The sequence below is a fragment of the Palaemon carinicauda genome, chromosome 4, assembly GCF_036898095.1.
Source record: "Palaemon carinicauda isolate YSFRI2023 chromosome 4, ASM3689809v2, whole genome shotgun sequence".
Classification (NCBI taxonomy): domain Eukaryota; kingdom Metazoa; phylum Arthropoda; class Malacostraca; order Decapoda; family Palaemonidae; genus Palaemon; species Palaemon carinicauda.
This window is the reverse complement of record NC_090728.1, coordinates 57,421,309-57,443,808: the sequence shown is the minus strand read 5'-3', so window position 1 is coordinate 57,443,808 and position 22,500 is coordinate 57,421,309. Positions and strand designations below refer to the sequence as shown.

Genomic DNA, 22,500 nt, shown 5'->3' with positions numbered 1-22,500 from the left:
TCGGCTAGATGGCCATACCCATCCTTATTTGACATGGTATGAACCTAGGCTAAACTGAGCAAGGGTCTTTCAACCTCAGAAGTCAAGTGTAACTGGCTGAGTTTCAGTACAGTCAACAGGGCACTCTCCAATAGAGTTAGATTTCAGGACACTGAGTCACTAGAGGTAAGATTCCTCTACCATTTTTATAGTTTATATCAATAAAACCTTGAGTGGTCCACATCATATGCTCGTAGCGGAGAGACTTTGCTTGGGGACGGCAGGGATCCCACTTTGGTTCCTGGGACAAGGAGGATACAGTCTGTAGTTTTGGCACACGGTCTCTCATATCTATGGGATCTATCTATCACACACTGACACTGGGGTTCATTGGATAATGGAGTGTGCAGTTACACAGTATGGTACGGTAGGTTTAGGATGGAATGGGTCTAGGTTTTAAGGAAGTTTAACGGTGAAAGGGGCTACAAGACTGGGCATTACCGTCTAATATTCACTTTTTATGCATGCGATGCACTATTCTTACACACGGTAGAGGGAGGGCATTCCTGAACCTGACTGCCTTTCAATTTCGCATGCAAGAAATGCACAAATTAGTCAATATGCAAATGATATCTTGCTTCAAGGGATTTCTTTGGAAATAGTCACGGGTGGTGGCACTTCGTATTTTTCTGGCGAACACCACTGGCTCGTTTCAGGCGTGATTTGATTTCCTTTCCTTCCGCACATAACCACTCGATTTTCCTCTGTTGAAATTATGCATGAACCATCAATTATTAAATGCTGCAGGACACACCAAATTTCCTTACATACGAGACATGAGACATGCATTGAAGGCTTTGAAGGAAACTGGGAACTCAAGATGCAAGGTGCCCCAATGCATGATAAATTATTTTGTCTAGATAATAGGCCTTACATAACTATAAATAGAGTGGTTTTACTATTCACAACCGTTGATGCTTTATTTCCCAGTTGAAAAAGGATGAAGTGATGAACGCCTAAAAGGTTTCACATCTTGAACTCTGGCCGGACGAGTAGCTGAAACCCAAGGTGTTCACGAACAAAAAGAAAAGTTCAAAAAACGATATAAAATAACTTGGTTAACAGTGTGAGAGGTATTTACGAAACATCTTGACTAGGAAAGACAAAAGTGCCAAAGCATTTATATTCATCCTCTTGTTATTTAGTCTGCAAAATCCAACGTTATTTAAAGTTTTCTGAAAATAAGCTGTCATTAAATGTATGGTCCTAATTTTGAACTTCCAATCAAGGCTTGTGAAATGGCAACGATGAATAATTACTAAGTCCTGTTCACACGATCGAGCAAGCCCGACGGGCAAACAGTGATACCAGGCCACAATGGTTAGTGAAAAATGAGGGTTGATGACGTCAGAAGTGGGAAAATAAAGGTAGGGATCTGACAACACTGTATGTCAGATCCCTGTCTGTGGTTTTCCAGCTTCTGACGTCATTAACCCTCATTCTTAATAACTATTGTGGTCTGGTATCACTGTTTGCCCGTCGGGCATGCTCGATCGTGTGGACAGGGCTTTACTCATCCATGTGTTCTGTAGATCAAATTCAAAGAAATTTTATAACCTGAAGATTACCTATCTATGAAATTATATCTTCATGACATGTAGATGAATTAAAGAGCATGTTTTTATTGTTTTTTCTCTCATCGATTGGATTTAATCCAAGTTTAAAGCTATCAATCTGTCACCCTACTCTAAGTCTGCAAATGTCCAATAAGATGTAAGTGTTGAGGTTGAAATTATAAACTATGGAAAATCTGATACTATCTCTAATTTCAAAATTCGCAAATAATTGGTAGAACCAAGTGTAAGGAAATAGTAAGAAGTTACTCATCATTCATATTAATGTAAAAAAAATATTAATTGATCGTTTGGGTACTGATTTTTTGGTGAACATATAAATTGATGTAGCATTTTGATCGTCTGAGTACTATTTTTTTTTTTTAATGGAAAACTATGACAAAAAAAAATTGATATACATACGATATAATACGTGAAAAAACAAAAATTGTTTAAAAAATAATTAAATGTATCTTTGTAATCTGTAATTCAACAAAGCCTGAGGAGCGACTGGAAATTTAGACAGAAATTGTAGTTTTGACTTTCTTAAATAAGGCATCAGAAAAAAGTATCATAAATAACTGTATGGGAGGGTTTCAAATATAAATATACATTTTGCTCGAGTGATTTTTTTAAAGTAATTTTGAGGAACTCTAAAAACAATGCATTACAAAAAAAAAAAATAATAATAATAATATTCTCGATTTTAACTGTAAGATATACCAACGAATCTATCAACTTCTTACAATTTCTTACACCTTTTAGCTCAATGCTGTCTCAATGTAATATGCCTCTAAAAACTATGTATCTAAAAGACAACAAAAATATTCTCTATTTTAACTAAGATACTCCCAACGAATCTAGTAACTTCTTACAATTTCTTATACCTTTTAGCTAAAGTATTATACAATGGCTTCCATTACCTAGGCCTAGGCTTGATTTTTGTTTTGTTTTGGAAAAGAAGCAACTGCTCGATATTTTACTGACCTAATATCCATGGCCTATAGAATTTTTGACCCCCTGGATATATGGAACACATTTATGCTAATGCCATATTTTGCAAATACCATCATTTTGATATAGAGTGATAAATATGAATTTTGGGATTCTTTTGTACCTAGACTTTGGCTTGAATTTTTACTGACCCAATATCCGTGAACTATAAAATTTTTTACCACTAGATTGTATGGAACACAAATTTATGCTAATAACCTATTTCGAAAATACCATCATTATTTAGATATAGAGAAATAAATCTAAATTTTGAATTTTTTTTGTAATGTTATTTTGTTATCTACTTGGGAAAAATTATAACCATTGTGTATAAATATGATAAATGACTCTTCTGTAACACCTCCTAGTGTGTTTTGGATATATATTAATTTTTTCATTCCGTGAAATTATAATAAAAAATAATGATATGAATATTTACAGAACGTGTGAATGAGTGTGATTTTACATTCTTGGGTAACAGATACTTGTGCGCGTTTATTTGTATATATTTACACTTCAGTGGAGAGCATTGACACATACATTTACCACATATATGATATTACACATTTATACAGTATAATGTGTGTATGTGTATATATATATATAAGTTATATATATATATATATATATATATATATATATATATATATATATATATTACATATTATATATATATATATATATATATATATATATATATATATATATATATATATTATATATATATACACACACACAAATATATATATATATATATATATATATATATATATATATATGTATATACATATATATAAATATATATACATATATATATAAATATATATACATATATATATAAATATATATATACATATATATATATATATATATATATATATATATATATATATATATATATATATATATATATATATATATATATATATATATACATATATATATATATATATATACATATATATAAATATATATACATATATGTATAAATATATATACATATATATATATATATATATACATATATATATATATATATATATATATATATATATATATATATATATATATATATATATATATATAAATATATATACATATATATATTTATATATATATATATACATATATATATATATATATATACTGTATATATATATATACATACATACACACATACATATACATACACACATACATATACACATTACACATACACACGAATTCCCTCCTAGATTTCACATCTAGAATTCACGTCTATTTCGAGGCAAGAGATGCTCGCATACCGTACTAAGACATATTCAGACACACGTCTACATAAAAAGGAGCAGGAACATATGAAGCAATATGAATTTTGCCCTTAAAAGCTTCTGGTCTGGTTAGAAGGATGATAAATCGAATTTTCCTTCTCTTTGGACCAGACAATACAGTTAGACTTCCCAAGTTTCTGCTGGGTATAGCTTTTATGCAGTATTGGCGACAGTCTTTTGTTTCGACTAAAATCTGGGTAGTTTTTTCTTTTGTTTCGATTAAAATCTGGTTAGTTTTTTCTTTTGTTTCGACTAAAATCTGGTGGTTATTTTGGTTGTTTCGACTAAAATCTGGCAAGGTTCGAAAAGCCTAGTTATTTTTTCTTCATTTAGACTAAAATCTGGTAATTATTTTGGTTGTTTCGACTAAAATCTGGCAAGTTTCGATAAACTAATTATTTTTGCTTCATTTAGACTAAAATCTGGTTATTATTTTGGTTGTTTCGACTAAAATCTGGTTAGTTTTTTCTTTTGTTTCGATTAAATTCTAGGAAGTCTCGACTAGAATCTGTTTAGTTTTTCTTTTGTTTTGATTAAAATCAGGTAAGTTTAGGCTAAAATCTGCTAAGTTATTCTTCTATTTCGAGTAAAATCGAGTTTTTTTCTATTGTTTAGAGTAAAATCTGGTAAGTTTTTTTTTTTGTTTCGACTAAAATCTGGTAAGTTTCGACTAAAATTTTCTAATTTTTTTCTGTTGTTTCGACTAAAATCCGGCCAGTTTTTTCTTTTATTTCGACTAAAATCTGACATTTTTTTCTTTTATTTCAACTAAAATCTGGTAAGTTTTGACATTGCCAGAGTTCAGTTTTGGTTACATTTAACTATCAAATATAGGTCTATCATCACATAAATAAGATAATTATAAATAAAAACCCTAATTTTTCGATTATTCCATAATAACTGTTGCAAACGATGTTCGATCTAAAAAAGTTACCTAATTTCGTTAAAAATAGCCTTGAAGGTTGAACATATTTAAAAAATAAACCAGTTTCCAGGTTACTCAATATAGATTTGTACTTAATTTACTACGAATGCATAAATTAAAATGGTAAAGGAAAGCTTTTTCGGCATAGGATGAAGCTATCAACCTAAATTTGTAGCTTACACACACACACACACACACACACACACACACACACACACATATATATATATATATATATATATATATATATATATATATATATATACACATAGCTAAATCTATAAATATATATATATATATATATATATATATATATATATATATATAAATATATATCTTCATATATATATATATATATATATTATATATATATACCTATATACATCTATATATCTATATATATATCTATATATATATACATATATACATACATGTGTGTATGTATGTTTGCATGTGCATATGATCGCGCGTTAAAGAACTCTATGCAATGGGAAAGAAAAGACACGAAGAACAATTCGAATCTTATATAAAAGTGCACTAACAGACGAACAAACGGGGTGATTGGAACGATAGAAAGTCGATATGCTCAGAGGGGAGCGTCACATGAAATATGACTTTTCCTGTCAAGGCTTATAGGCTTAGGGAGGTCATAAACAAACGGATTGAATTTTCGTCAAGTTTGAACCCATAGTTCCTTCCAAAAAGCCTTTGTCTATGGTCCCCCTGAGCTGTTTTGATTTTTTCCTTTTCTGCTATATACTGTTAAGATCAGTAAATTCACTTATAACATTGAAAAATAACTTTGGAAGTATGTAGTGGACCGTGATAATTCTTATGATGATTCTGCTTAATAAATAATGTGCTTAAAACACAGAAAAATAACTTTGGAAGTATGTAGTGGACCGTAATAATTCTTATGATGATTCTGCTTAATAAATAAAGTACTTACAATAATGAAAAATAACTTTGGAAGTATGTAGTGGACCGTAAAAATTCTTATGATGATTCTGTTTAATAAATATTGCTCTTACAACAGTGAAAAATAACTTTGTAAGTAGATAATGGACCTTAATAATTCTTATGATGATTCTGTTCAATAAATAATGCTCTTACAACAGTGAAAAATAACTTTGGAAGTATAAAATGGACCAAAATAATTCTTATGATGATTCTGCTTATTAAATAATGTGCTTAAAACACTGAAAAATAACGTTGGAAGTACGTAGTGGACCGTAATAATTCTTGATGATGATTCTGCTTAATAAATAATGCTCTTACAACAGTGAAAAATAACGTTGGAAGTAAAAAATGGACCGAAATAATTCCTATGATGATTCTGCTTCATAAATAATGTACTTAAAATAATGAAAAATAACTTTGGAAGTATATAATGGACCGTAATAGTTCTTATGATGATTCTGCTTAATAAATAATGTACTTACAACACTGAAAAATAACTTTGGAAGTATATAATGTACCGTAATAACTCTTATGATGATTCTGTTCAATAAATAATGTACTGAAAACACTGGAAAATAACTTTGGAAGTATATAAAGAACCATAATGATTTTGATAAGGAAATACCAATAGCAGTAGGCCTAAACATTACGATAGTAAGGTGATAAACATTTTAAACAATAAAAAAAAGCTACTGTTCCTAAAAGGCTCTACTTCGCATTGCTCCACAATCCCTAGTTAACTATAATATCCTCTCTCACCGTTATTTTAAGTTTAAGAACCATATCCTGTATTTGTTACCAATGGTAACTCTACTTTGGTTCACATTTCAGCCGTTCAGATAACATAGCAACCAGGTATTTATTTAGATATTTCACATTTCCAATGAAGGAAGAAGTCTCAATTAAAATATGTTTTTACACCTTTCTTCTACTACAATTAGTCCCAATTGAAATATGAAATCTTTTTACACCTTTCTTCTACTATATTATATGTTTTTACACCTTTCTTCTACTACAATTAGTCCCAATTGAAATATGAAATCTTTTTACACCTTTCTTCTACTATATTATATGTTTTTACACCTTTCTTCTACTACAATTAGTCCCAATTGAAATATGAAATCTTTTTACACCTTTCTTCTACTACAATTAGTCCCAATTGAAATGTGAAATCTTTTTAGACCTTTCTTCTACTATTTTATATGTTTTTACACCTTTCTTCTACTACAATTAGTCCCAATTGAAATATGAAATCTTTTTACACCTTTCTTCTACTACAATTAGTCCCAATTGAAATATGAAATCTTTTTACACCTTTCTTCTACTACAATTAGTCCCAATTGAAATATGAAATCTTTTTACACCTTTCTTCTACTACAATTAGTCCCAAGTGAAATTTGAAATCTGTTTACACCTTTCTTCTACTACAATTAGTCCCAATTGAAATATGAAATCTTTTTACACCTTTCTTCTACTACAATTAGACCCAATTGAAATTTGAAATCTTTTTACACCTTTCTTCTACTACAATTAGTCCCAATTGAAATATGAAATCTTTTTACACCTTTCTTCTACTACAATTAGTCCCAATTGAAATAAGAAATCTTTTTACACCTTTCTTCTACTACATTATATGTTTTTACACCTTTCTTCTACTACAATTAGTCCCAATTGAAATATGAAATCTTTTTACACCTTTCTTCTACTATATTATATGTTTTTACACCTTTCTTCTACTACAATTAGTCCCAATTGAAATATGAAATCTTTTTACACCTTTCTTCTACTATATTATATGTTTTTACACCTTTCTTCTACTACAATTAGTCCCAATTGAAATATGAAATCATTTTACACCTTTCTTCTACTACAGTTTTGTCCCAATTGAAATTTGAAATCTTTTTACACCTTTCTTCTACTACAATTTATAGGACTTGAGCAATCAAGAGTAAAAGGCTGGATAGGCAGACAGCGATAGACCTATCAGAGGAAAAGAAATAAAAAGTGCATTAGGTCAAATCCCAGAAGACCTAAATAGGTTTTTTTTTTCTGTCAATATTTCACTTTGATTAACATAGCAATATTACAAAATACATTCTGAGATGTAGGTGCAAAAATTTACCAGTCTACGATGACCTGTGAGTAGTATTCCAGGTATTTATGGGGAAATACCTGTGGAATTAGATTTTAATTCAAGTTTCATCAAGCAAAACCCGTAAAATCTAGTTACCTATTCCTAGAGTGACATAAGAAAAAAACTAACAAAAGGTTAATAGACAAAGAAATATTAACCATCTAATCTAGGATTAATGTTAATCACTTCATTTTAGTTCTGGGATTGGGCCCTTCATTGAACACACAACTTAAAATAAGCCATAGGTCTAAGAGATCTTTTCAGGCTGTGGATTTAGTGCAATTCAACAGGCTAAAGGATTTGTTTGATCACAATAATGTCTAGGTTTGAGTTGTTTGAAACATCACAGTCGTTTGCCATTCAGTCAATAAAGCTACTATTAAACATCAGTCAATTATTATTAGACTTTACGCTAAATTATGTATCCTGTAAATTCTGTAGCACCGTTGGTAAAACTTGTTTTTTTCATTCATTTGACTCCACATCCACTGAATTCACACAGGTGCAAAAAAAAAAGTGTACACAAACACACACATTCCTTATAAAATCCACAAGGACTCTTCATATTTTTCTAGTTCTAAATTGTTTTTTTTTTAATGGTGAGACGGTTTTGTGTTCTTGATAGAACTCTCAGGGAAATATCAATATAGATCAATGATTATATCTTCAATTCCATAAACCTTGAACCTGTATATTAAACTGTGGAGGCTCTGTCTTAGTCTGTTCTTATTCATTGTGTATGTGGTGTCACCTTAATACAAGCTGTAAGCCACAAAGATACTGAAAAAGTAGAATATTTAATCTTTTCTGCAATTGGCAGTTTTATAACCATTCATAATAATGGCAGATACATACAAAGAACTTAGATTAAAATGAATTCAAATGAGCATAATAAAAGCCGTATAAGCCACAGATACTGAAAAATTAAACATTTAATCTTTTCTGCAATTGACAGTTTTTTGATAATGACAGATGCATACAAGGAACTTAGTTCAAAGGAATTCAAATAAGCACAACAGACACACAGTTATGCCAATTTAAAATACAAATTATAGGTTTAAGGAAATCAAATATATTCACTACCTATATTGAAATCACTTAAGAGACACACGATGCAGAAATCCAGCTCTTGAGGGCGTCTTTATCTTGAGGTGTTTCAATACAGTGTTCCAATGCGGCAAAGGAAAATCACACAATAGGTCTACAGTCAAACGTACCGCGGTGTAATTTGATGTGGTGTCTAAAAGCTTCTGATTTCACAGGCACATTACACCATGCACAGTCAGTCCCTCCTTATAAGGCATGTCCAGATCTTGTGGTGTCCTCAACTGACTTGTGAATCTTCGGGGATTTCAGTGACGTCATCACAATTTTACAATAACGGTTTACTATTACTGATAAGTTCAGGCCCATGCTTCCAATCATATTTTCTTACGATCAGTTATACAATGTTACTTTTTTATATGTTATTTCTTTTTAATTGCGGTGTGCATGCTTACGGTTTCTTGGTAAAGGTGCTACCATCGTAAATGCTTTTAGTTAAATGTTAAAAAGATATTTTGAAAAGATAATTTTAAAATTAACGGTCAAACACACATAGACCTATGTTGGTTAAACATAGACCAACGTAAAGAAAAATTATTAACAGCAAGACCACAATTTCCTCTGCTTTTGGAAATTCATTGTTAGTAAAACCAGTGTAAAATTTAAAAGCATTTACGATGTAATATTTCATAGAGGCTGTCACATTTCATTATCATGCTAGAGAACAGGGGTAGAATTCCTTTGGGTGTGTCATCCAGTAGAAAAAGGTGTGGTGGCGAGTGAAGTCGGTATTTTGTGCCATTAGAATATCTTCTTAACTATAAAAAGGCATTTTATATAGAAATTAATGATATATAAAGTTTTCACTGATGAATAAAAATGAAAAAAAAAAGCAATTTTGCACTGAATGCATCAGTTCAGAAATTATACATTTCACGTAATCTGAGTTCTAATGGCACGAAATACTGGAGTGTTTGTTTATATGCGTGATTTATTAGAGAGAGAGAGAGAGAGAGAGAGAGAGAGAGAGAGAGAGAGAGAGAGAGAGAGAGAGAGAGTATCATATGAGACTAGCGCGGTGCAGAGGCAATTCTCACTGAAGGCGGTAGTGGTGAGAGAAAACTCATTCAATGAAAAATGAAAAAAAAAGGGGGAAGGGACTCAATCAATATCCTGCGTAAATAAAAGTAATAGTAGTGATTTTAGTAGTAGTAGTAGTAATAGTAGTAGTGGTGTCATTAAAAGTAAGAAATTGAAATATTTGACTCATAGAGGCTATGATAACGTTCGCATCACCTGAGTCACTGATTTTTCTCGCCTTTCGCCACTTCCACCCAGGAGATTTAACCCCTGCAACGCGTGCAAGGATGTCATTATTGCAGAGAAGGTCATTATGAAGGTAGTAAAGTATCCGTTTTAGGGTTAAGGCAAATGTACATAAACATATGCAAACATATATACATACATACATAAATACAACTATATACATATACTGTATATATATATATATATATATATATATATATATATATATACATTATATATATATATATATATATATATATATATATATATATATATATATATATATATAAGGGACATACAGGAAGGGATTATAAGGTTGTTTACATGAAATAATGCTTATTACAGCAAAATTTCATACTACTTTTCTAATTATATAATATCAAATTACTGCTTTTTTTTAATAGAGGGTTACCATGCTCGGGAAATCTAAGCAAAATAGATATAGCACCAAAAAATATATAAAGGCTGCTTAAAAATATAAAAAATATATCAAATATAAAAAAATGAGTTTTTAATAAACTGTTGAGTCACATATATTAGGTTAAAAGATTAGCATGAGTTATAGTACACATTTAAAAAACAATTAGTTTTTTTAATGAAAATGCAGCAACAGCGAAGACGTATTACTATAGTCCATTTCTTTTAGCGATGCATATTTGCACCGACTCGCGCGGTGCCCTTTTAGCTCGGAAAAGTTTCCTGATCGCTGATTGGTTAGAATTATCTTGTCCAACCAATCAGCGATCCGGAAACTTTTTCCGAGCTAAAAGGGCACCGCTGCGAGTCGGTGCAAATATGCATCGCTAAAAGAAATGGACTATAGTAGAGCTCTCAGACCAGAGAAGAAAGCGATCTATAAGAGAAACACCACTGAAATATGTCCACCAATAAATACTTACGGGAGAAGCACCACTTCTCAGTCTTGAAGGCGTACAAGACTATGAGGGTGACTAAGACGAGGATGACGAGGCAGCCGATGACTATGCCGATCACGGTGGACATGGACACCGGCTCTGCTGAGGGAGGGACACGCTGTAGTGGGGGCTTGTCTACAAGTCCTGGTTGGGGAGGGGAGGGAAGAAGGCACCGGGTCGAATCACCAAAGACCGATCGTATATTAGTCCATTGCAAAATATTATATCACTTTTTGAACGCTTGCTAAGTAATGCTTTCAAATGTGTGTTTGTATGTATGGATGTGGTTATACTCAATTCTTTTTTTTTTTTTTTTACTGAGGTGCATTTGCATAGAGTCGCAGGGCTGATTGGTCGGATTTGCACCGACTCGCAGGGGTGCCCTTTTAGCTCGGAAAAGCTTCCTACTAGCTGATTGGTTAGAATTATTTTGTCCTACCAATCGGCTCGCATGGGTGCCCCTTTAGCTCGGAAAAGTTTCCTACTAACTGATTGGTTAGAATTATTTTGTCCTACCAATCAGCGAGCATGGGTGCCCTCCTAGCTCGGAAAAGTTTCCTACTAGCTGATTAATTAGAATTATTTTGTCAAACCAATCAGCTATTAGGAAACTTTTTCGAGCTAAAAGGGCACCCCTGTGAGTGAATGCAAATGTGCCTCAGTAAAAGAAATTGAGTATAGATGCAGGATTTCGTGGTACACATCGTTCTGAGGAAGGGCAACCTGTTGCAGCCCTTCTATACTGCGAGTGACCAAACAGATAGCTTATGGAGCTCGCTGAGCAGTAAGGGTGCGGCAAGGAGCCCTGTTACACTCTTATTGTGCTGCGAGTGACCAAACAGATAGCTTAGGGAACTCGCTGCGCATTAAGGGTGTCACGAGGAGGTGCACCCTGTTACACTCTTACTGTGATGCGAGTGACCAAACAGATAGCTTAGGGAACTCGCTGCACAGTGAGGGTGTGACACGGTGCACTTCCTCAGAGAGAGGTGTGCCCGGAATTCCTGCATCTAACTGTACTTATCTGTGCATGCCTACAAGCTTACGCATATCAGTATATATGTCTGAATATAGAATATATACATACATAAATACAATCTTATTCCGCATGTATACGGGATACATGTATTATGTACTATATGCATATGCAGTAGACATACAGATATGTATCCAAATTTTAAGATTAATATATTTTCATGAACAATCAACAAAGATATTTTTTATGGTTATTTCATAGAACAGGTCCAGTGCAGCTAATTAAATATAAAATCAGTAAGGCAAATATACGTTAAATTACATTCAAATTCAGATGCTGCCAAAACAGAGAATGTAAACATCAACATTTAACATGAGTATTTGGACCAGAGCAATGTAGTATGTGTAAATGATGTAATATAAGTTGAAATAATTAGTTTCGTATATCGAAAGTAGTTTCAAGTCTTACTTAAAACAGTGAACAAATCCTGAACATTTTAGGAAACTACCTCATGAGATTCCAAAAGTGATATAATATATTGAGTTAATATTAACATCCATGCCATGCTTAGTAAATAAAATAATCAAGATATCAAACTTTTTTCACTTAAATTATATAGAACTATGCGAGACAAACTTTTGCAAGCGAGATTTTTTTTTTTTTTTTGACTGAGAACTTTAGCGATGAAATAAAAAAATTGAAAAAAAGTGAAATGGACTAATACACACAAATTGTAGCATGCTGGTCCTTTGAACAGGTGCCAAAAAGTTCCGTCATAACTTAGTGCCAACTCTCGTAAGAGTGAAGGAAAAATAATTAGCCCAAGCAGTTATATGTGCTTCAAGGACTTTCGAAAAAAAATAGGAATAAAACTTATTGGCTTCTGTTACCTCCCCATATTACACAGGATACAAAGCGCACATTCAAGTGAGACAACACAACAGAAATATAAATAAAGTATGAGGAATGCCATTAAAAATACCATGTTGAACAAAAATGGCTTGGTTTAAAAAAAACGTATCTCAATATTTTTCAAAATAAGAGAGATTTTGATGTATATACAATTTTTTTTTCAGTGTAACATCATATAAAAAGAGAAATAAGTGATCTTCAAAAAAATGTAATTTCATTTTTCTTATGTTTAGAAGCCACTATGCTTCTAAGCATGGCCTCTTAAGCTAAGCATTAAAATAAACAAGAGGCTTTTTGGTATGTATATACAATTGTTTTCAGTGTAACATATCATAAAATAGAGTAATAAGTGATCTTAATAAAAGGCGATTTTATCTTCCTCTTTTATGCTTAGAAGATGCTTCTAAGCATGGCCTCCGAGCTAAGCAATAAAATAAACAAGAGAGACTTTGATATGTATATACAATTGTTTTCAGTGTGACATCATCACATCAGAAAAGAGAGAGTAAAAAAGTGATTTCATTTCTTTTATGCTTAGAAGCCACTATGCTTTCAAGCAGGGCCTCCGAGCTAAGCCTTAAAAAAACCCACCGTTGACTGACAGGCTCACGGTATACTGATCCGCGCCCTTGTCATTTTCCACGTTGAGGTGGTAGTCCCGGGCGTCTGCAGCATCCGCGCCCTGGACCCGAAGGCGAGCGGCGTAGCAATCCTCTCTGGAATCCTGCTGAGAGAAGGATAGGAGTCAAATATCTTGGAAGGGTTCGGAGGGAAGGAGAGTTTCCCGTATATTTCGTGGTGAAGGTGAATGTCGTCCAGAAAGTTTCTGGTAGAAGGGGGCACTGGCGAAGAGTGTCAGTTGGGTAGATAGAGAGAGAGAGAGAAGAGAGAGAGAGAGAGAGAGAGAGAGAGAGAGAGAGAGAGCTTGAATTGAATGTTTAGTGGACCTCAGTGAAAATAAGATCCTAGAATGTCTTCGACAAAGACGAGCCGTAATGAAGAAATAAAATCAGTGAGAGAGAGAGAGAGAGAGAGAGAGAGAGAGAGAGAGAGAGAGAGAGAGAGAGAGAGAGAGAGAGTAGCATGGTAGTATAAACACTAATTTTATAATAAAACTGACATTCGATATACTGTACATATCAAGCACTATAAAGTCTTAATTCATAATAGCATCTTTATTTTTATATGATTTAAGATGTGTCATATTTCTAAATGAAACTTATAATTAATATAATTTTTCTAGTAAATTCCTTTATGTCATGAATTAGATATTGTATCATATAATGGTTACCTTTTGAATATCAGCTGTTTATTGGACAAAAATATTTAAACATTCTTATGTACCAATATATGATTTTTATGTTTTGTCAATAAAATCTAAAATATAATTTATGCCAGTAAGTTAGTCGATTATAATTCTCTATGATTGTGTACGTTAAACTTCAACTCGTAAACTCCTAAAATGTGTTTTGTTTTACGGTATAAACAAAAAACAAAAACAAAGTATTCTAGATGACTATATGAATATGCTCCTGAACTTCAAAGGATAATTGGGCAGTAATATATGAACATTTATAAGGAAATATATATATATATATATATATATATATATATATATATATATATATATATATATATATGTATACACATATATATATATATATATATATATATATATATATATTTATTTATATATATATACACACACACACACACACACACATATATATATATATATATATATATATATATATATATATAATATATATATATATATATATAATATATATATATATATATATATATATTTATAGTCATGTCATCTCATGTGTATGTCTCCCCGGACATCTAACTTCATGATATATTTAATTAGAACTTCCTCAGTGGAAATCTTACTTAATATAAAAATTTCCAAGAAAATTGTTTTTACCAATTTGTAGTCACAGGATATATATAAAAAAAAAATTGTAAACAATATAAGGATAAGTGATTTAAAAAGCCAGTTAATTATATTGATAATTTACTATCGGCGAAATCAATAAAAAAAAAACCAAGGCTGAAATCAATGGTTGTTTTTATTTATTTATTTATTTATTTTTTTTTTTTTTTGCAAAAGTAATGTTTGCAATAGATGGATGGGAAACTAGACGCATGGTTTAATCCCTTCCAATTCGCAAATCCTCTGGAGAGAGAGAGAGAGAGAGAGAGAGAGAGAGAGAGAGAGAGAGAGAGAGACCCTGGATCTAATAAAACAACCAATTAGCGCTCTACATTAAAACTGTTGACACAAGAGCCTGAGGTTAACTCCAATTACCCAGAAGCCTTTGCTGCAACGGGGCCCCCAATTACTGTGGAAGTCCCTCAACTCAGATGAGGCCAAAATACACACACACACACACACACACACGGGGGGGGGGGGGGGCACACAAGGGGGCGGGTTGTCGCAGGCAAGGAGAGAAGTGGGAAAGGCTCAAATCGGAAATTCTTTTTTTAGCGCATTAACCCTTTAGCCGTCAGAGCTGAAGTGAATGGGGTAGTCACTCAAAATAGCATTCATTATGGCTGATTTCGGCAATAGGCTTCACAGAGGGATGGGACATTTTAACCTTGCAATGTTTTGTTCATATTCACTGCAATGGCCTTGTTATTTTCAAGTTTTGATAGTTTATATATGAAAGATTTATTCTAATGTTATTATTGTTCTTAAACTTCTTGTAGTTTTTCCTTATTTTCTTTCTTCACTGAGCTATTTTCCATGTTGGAGCCCTTATGGCTTATAGCATCCGGCTTTTCCAACTAGGATTGTAGCTTAGCAAGTAATAATAATAATAATAATAATAATAATAATAATAATAATATTCTATCTGGTGTACGCGACCCGCCACAAATGACGGCTAAATATTTAGATGGATATGCATACACAGACACACAGATTCAACACTTTCCATTATGGTATGATAAACATTAAAAAGCTTATCATTTGATACATTTTTTTTATGACTTTGAACGATAAAATCAGAGAGAGAGAGAGAGAGAGAGAGAGAGAGAGAGAGAGAGAGAGAGAGAGAGAGAGAGAGAGAGAGAGAATTATTAGGATTTTTCATATAGTAAGTTATACAAGACCTAATATAAGTAAACCACAAGAATAAAAAAAAAAGTAAATTTGTACATCAAAATTATTTTATATTCAGTTTATTCTAACTACTAAGTGAATAGGTAAAAATTTTTAAAAATTTTATCATCCTCAAATTAAATTGTATGACTTTTGAAAGCAATTAAAAGGAGAAAAAGAAATACGAATATCTAATTCCCTTCGAAGGCAAAGGGAAAAAAAATAAATAATATATAATGGTATCAACGATATAGAAATTATTAGAACCAATAGACTCTTTACAGTCAATACATCTGCAAAGTATAAAACTTTGTCAATAAAATCAATCATCATCATCATCATCTTTTACGCCTATTGACGCAAAGGACCTCGGTTAGATTTCGCCAGTCGTCTCTATCTTGAGCTTTTAAGTCAATACTTCTCCATTTACCATCTCCTACTTCAAGCTTCTCCTCAGCCATGTAGGCCTGGGTCTTCCAACTCTTCTAATGCCTTAAGGAGCCCAGTTAAAAGTCTGTTGATCTACTCTCTCTTAGGGAGTGTAAAGAGCACGCGCAAACCATCTCCATCTACCGCTCACCATAAACACAAAATTTATGGTCAGAATTAATTCTTTCACGCTTCATACTCCTCAGCCATGTAGGCCTGGGTCTTTCAACTCTTCTAGTGCCTTGTGTAGGTCAGTTGAAAGTTGCGTGAACTAATCTCCCGTGGGGAGTGCGAAGAGCATGCTCAAACCATCTCCATATACCCCTCCCCATGATCTCATAAAATTAACGTTCAGAATTTTTTTTAACGGTGTGAACTAAAAGCAAATGATGGAATACATGTAATTTCAATGTTCAATTAAGATAATAGATACAATTTAAGTTTTCTACATAGGGGTCCTGTCGTGCAAGGTATGAGAGAGAGAGAAGAGAGAGAGAGAGAGAGAGAGAGAGAGAGAGAGAGAGAGAGAGAGAGAGAGAGAGAGAGAGAGAGAGAGAGAGAGAATCCTTGTCATGAAAAATGATAAAAATAGAAATGGGAGACCATAAGAGATAATTCCTGCTATTTGTTCGAAATGAAAATTCATGAATTTTGAGAGATAGGGATATACGAACATGGGGGAATTTATAATACAACAATCCATATACTGTATATTCTCTTGCTTGAGTGTACACTAGGGCACACTATTCTATGTAATTTCTCTTCCTCTTATCTTATTAAAGTTTTTATAGTTTGTATCGGAAATATTTATTTTAATGCTGTTACTGTTCTTAAAATATTTCATTTTTCCTTGTTTCCTTTTCTCACTGGGCTATTTTTACTGTTGGGGCTCTGGGCTTATGGCATCCTACTTTTCCAACTAGGGCTGTAGCTTAGCAAGTAATGGTAATACTAATACTACTACTACTACTACTACTGCTACTACTACTACTACTAATAATAATAATAATATGTTTACTTATTATACACATATATTTATACATTTACGTATATTCATATATGTTAATTTATACATATAACGATTCATATGTTGTAGAATTTTTATTGCAAAAGAGAATTCATCCATGATTGAGCATTTGAAGGATGAATATGGCAGTGACTGGCGTTTTGTACATCTGTAACCAATAACTATTGTAGAAAATGCTGAATGCTGAAGAATATATATATATATATATATATATATATATATATATATATATATATATATATATATATATAAATATATATACATATATATATATACATATATATATATATACATATATATATACATATATATATATTATATATATATATAATATATATATATGTGTGTGTGTATGTATATATATACACAGAAGCCTTAAATGCAATCTTCTCTGAATATGTTAATGATTAATGATAATCTCTGGTAACCATAAGACAAATCCAGGTCATTGCCTGTCGTTTATTCTATACTAGTGTATGCGACCAGTCAAAAATGACGGCTAAATATTTAGGTAGATATACACACAAAAGCACACGCCACTCCCTCTCACCAGGGTATGACTAATCCCTCTTTCCCATACCCGAGGGACGGGGAATGTTGGTGTGACCTGAAAGATAAAGATAAGCTACTGTGTGTGTGTATTATATATATATATATATATATATATATATATATATATATATATATATATATATATATATATACATATATATATAATTTATATAGGACATATCTGTTTTGACGCTGTTACTGTTTTTTAGAATGATATATTGTTAATTTATTCTCATCGTTTATTTATTTCCTTATTTCCTTTCCTCACTGGGCTATTTTTCCCTGTTGGAGCCCTTGGGCTTATAGCATCTTGCTTTTCTAACTAGGGTTGTGGCTTGGCTAGTAATAATAATAATAATAATAATAATATATATATACACACAAAAACCCACATACATATATACATACAGAAACACACACATATATGTATATAGTCAAGAACTCTGACTACCAGGGACAACATTTTCAAACATTCAGAAGAATCCTTTATTTTCACGTAAGGAGCGACCGTGTGATAGTCCTAATCCAGTCCCCCCCAAATCTAGCTAGTTTCCTCATTCCATTTGGATTTTGGGACAGTCCCAAGTCTTCAGGAGGTAATAAAAACGCCCAAACTGGAAACAACGATCGAATATCTGCCAGAAAATATGGCGGAGACCACTTACTAATGATCGTTTTGTTCGCGCGCGGATGTATGTTTGGGAGCGCACTCGTGTAAGTCGCCTGATCTCATCATTTATGTAAGTTCACCTGCGTCAACCGAGGTTCTCGGTGATGTTGGGAGGCCGACGGGGAGGGGGGAGGGGTGGAGGTCGTTACCCTATTGTGAGGGGAATGACGCTCATGACTAAATGGGAATGAGGGGAAAGGAGGGAGATAACAGGATGGTGGAAGGGGAGAAGGAGAGATATTCTAGTCTCTTGTACATATTCCGTTTGAAGGTTTAAAGGTCACTCAGGAATGGCAGAGGCAAGGGACAGTGACAACGCTCTAGAGACTAACCATATTATTATTATTATTATTATTATTATTATTATTATTATCAATACTTGCTAAGCTACAACCCTAGTTGGAAAAGCAGGATGCTGTAAGCCCAAGGGCTCCAAAAGGGGAAAATAGCCCAATGAGGAGAGGGAAAAAGGAAAAAAAATATTTCAAGAAGAGTAACAATATTAAAATAAATATATATATATAAACTATAAAACTTTAACAAAACAAGAGGAAGAGAAATAAGATGGAAATGTTTGCTCGAGTGTACCCTCAAGCAAAAGAACTCTAACATATGATCAGCTCCCAAGCCCCTTCACCATCCAAGCTAGGATCAGGGAGGGCCAGGCAATGGCTGCTGATGACTCATCAGGTAGATCTATAGGGTCCCCCAAACCCCCACCCTTAGCTCACAAGGATAGTGACGTTGCGGACACTACAAGAAACTATCGAGCTTGAGCGGGATTCGAACCCCAGTCGGGCAGATCGCTAGGCAGGAACGTTTCCAATAGACTACCATAACCCAATGAAATGATATACACATACATCATCATCATCATCATCTCCTACGCCTATTGACGCAAAAGGCCTCGGTTATATATCGTCAGTCGTGTCCATCTTGAGCTTTTAATTCAATACTTCTCCATTCATCATCTCTTTCTTCGCACTTCATCGTCCTCAGCCATGTAGGCCTGGGTCTTCCAACTCTTCTAGTTCCTTGTGAAGAACAGCTGAACGTTTGGTGAACTAGCCTCTCTTGGGGAGTGCGAAGAGCATGCCCAAACCATCTCCATCTACCCTCATATATATATATATATATATATATACACGCATACATACACAAAAGTAATAGTAATTTTCTTCTAAAATCTGATCATTACGGCATAAATACTTAATATTGGCTATAAAATCTACAGCTAGACGATCATGTGCCTTGCCATAAAACTAAACAAATTTAGTACCACAATTTTTCTATATAATCTACACTTAGGTGATCATCTTCCTTGCAATAAAATCAAATAATTTTAGTACCAAAAATTGGCAATAAAATCTACAGTTAGACGATCATCTACTTGCCATAAAATAAAAAATTTTAGTACCAGAAATTGGCTATAAAATCTACAGCTACACGATCAACTGCCTTGCCATCAAATTAAACAATTTTAGTACCAAATCCTTCATAGTCACATTGATGAGAGAAATACAAAAACAATGATTCAACTTTACATAGTTTTAGTGTAGAAGGATTTTTATTTCTTTTTATTTCAGGGAATTCTGATACAGAATGTTCAATCATCACAATCCGGGAATAAACTTTTCTGCAATTTTTAGAAAAGGAATAAATTTCTGCCAAGTAGACGTGACCCAGATACAAGTAATGAACGCGCGATGTAAAAAAAAAAAAAAAAAAAAAAAAAAAATTGATTTTCAATGATTAGTGTTTGATGAACATCGGCGTTATTCAACAAAAGATAATCAAAAGATGTACTAATGATAAATGTACTAATGATAAACTTTAAAGATAATCAAAAGATGTACTAATGAATATGGAACTTTCAAATAGGGAAGAGTCATTTAACGTTTTAATTGGACAAATTTCCTCTGGCTGAAAACAGCCTTTTCGAATAGCACGAATAACAATTATGAAATAAGAATAATAACCCCTTTCTATGGAATTTCCTTTAATTTGGGTAATACTTACTTAAGAGTAATACAAATTTCCATGGAATTCTCATTTAGATTTCTATAAAATACAAAAAATTCCAAGATTTCTATTCAGGCCAACGAAGGCTGATAGTATTTAAGGTTTAAAAGCCACTCATGAATGGCAGCGAGTATTTAAGGTTTAAAATCCACTCAAGAATGGCAGAGAGTATTTAAGGTTTAAAATCCACTCATGGATGGCAGAGAGTATTTAAGGTTTAAAATCCACTTAGGAATGGCAGATAGTATTTAAGATTTAAAATCCACTCATGAATGGCAGAGAGTATTTAAGGTTTAAAAGCCACTTACTCATGAATGGCAGAGAGTATTTAAGGCTTAAAAGCCACTCATGAATGGCAGAGAGTATTTAAGGTTTAAAATCCACTCATGAATGGCAGAGAGTATTTAAGGTTTAAAATCCACCCATGAATGGCAGAGAGTATTTAAGGTTTAATAGCCACTCATGAATAGCAGAGTATTTAAGGTTTAAAATCCACTCATGAATGGCGGAGAGTATTTAAGGTTTAAAAGCCACTCATGAATGGCAGAGAGTATTTAAGGTTTAAAATCCACTCATGAATGGCGGAGAGTATTTAAGGTTTAAAAGCCACTCATGAATGGCAGAGAGTATTTAAGGTTTAAAATCCACTCATGAATGGCGGAGAGTATTTAAGGTTTAAAAGCCACTTACTCATGAATGGCAAAAGATATTTAAGGTTTAAAAGCCACTTACTCATGAATGGCAGAGAGTATTTAAGGCTTAAAAGCCACTCATGAATGGCAGAGAGTATTTAAGGTTTAAAATCCACTCATGAATGGCAGAGAGTATTTAAGGTTTAAAATCCACCCATGAATGGCAGAGAGTATTTAAGGTTTAATAGCCACTCATGAATAGCAGAGTATTTAAGGTTTAAAATACACTCATGAATGGCGGAGAGTATTTAAGGTTTAAAAGCCACTCATGAATGGCAGAGAGTATTTAAGGTTTAAAAGTCACTCATGAATGGCGGAGAGTATTTAAGGTTTAAAAGCCACTCATGAATGGCAGAGAGTATTAAAGGGTTAAAATCCCCTCAGGAATGACAGAGAGTATTCAAGGGTTAAAATGCCTCATGAATGGCAGAGAGTATTTAAGGTTTAAAAGCCACTCATGAATGGCAGATACAGTAGTATTTAAGGTTTAAAAGACTCATGAATGGCAGAGACAAGTGACAGTGAAAATGCCTTAGCTAGAAGGACAATACTATAGAGACTGACCATCCATAGATATGATCAGCGACCAAGACCCCTCTCCACCCAAGCTAGGATCAGGTAGGGCCAGGCAACGGCTACTGCTGACTCAGCAGGCTCTTTCAAACAGTGAGTAACAACAGTATTGCAATTTCCCACTCACGCCCGAGGCCTCATCACGTACAGGAACCCCAAAATTTACATAAAAAAAGAGAAAGTTATCCTTTAAAAATGATGTCAGGATGTAACTATAAATCTTCATGAAAATATTTGATTACAAACGACGATGCTTGAGAGAGAGAGAGAGAGAGAGAGAGAGAGAGAGAGAGAGAGAGAGAGAGAGAGGGGGGGGGATAGCTGGCTGGCTGTGGAAGCCATTTCTTATTCTAAAATA

At 32.9% G+C, this 22,500-nt stretch overlaps 1 protein-coding gene across 1 annotated transcript in view; it reads right to left on the bottom strand.

Moving 5' to 3' along the window:
• Nucleotides 1-22,500, bottom strand: part of LOC137639969 (fasciclin-3-like) — an 83,766-nt gene that overhangs the window by 12,232 nt on the left and 49,034 nt on the right. Inside the window, exons 4-5 of the mRNA XM_068372302.1 lie at nucleotides 13,657-13,792; nucleotides 11,163-11,321 (exon numbers count right to left, since the gene is read on the bottom strand). Of these exons, the coding sequence (XP_068228403.1) occupies nucleotides 11,163-11,321; nucleotides 13,657-13,792 (295 nt within the window). The remainder of the gene's footprint in view (nucleotides 1-11,162; nucleotides 11,322-13,656; nucleotides 13,793-22,500) is intronic.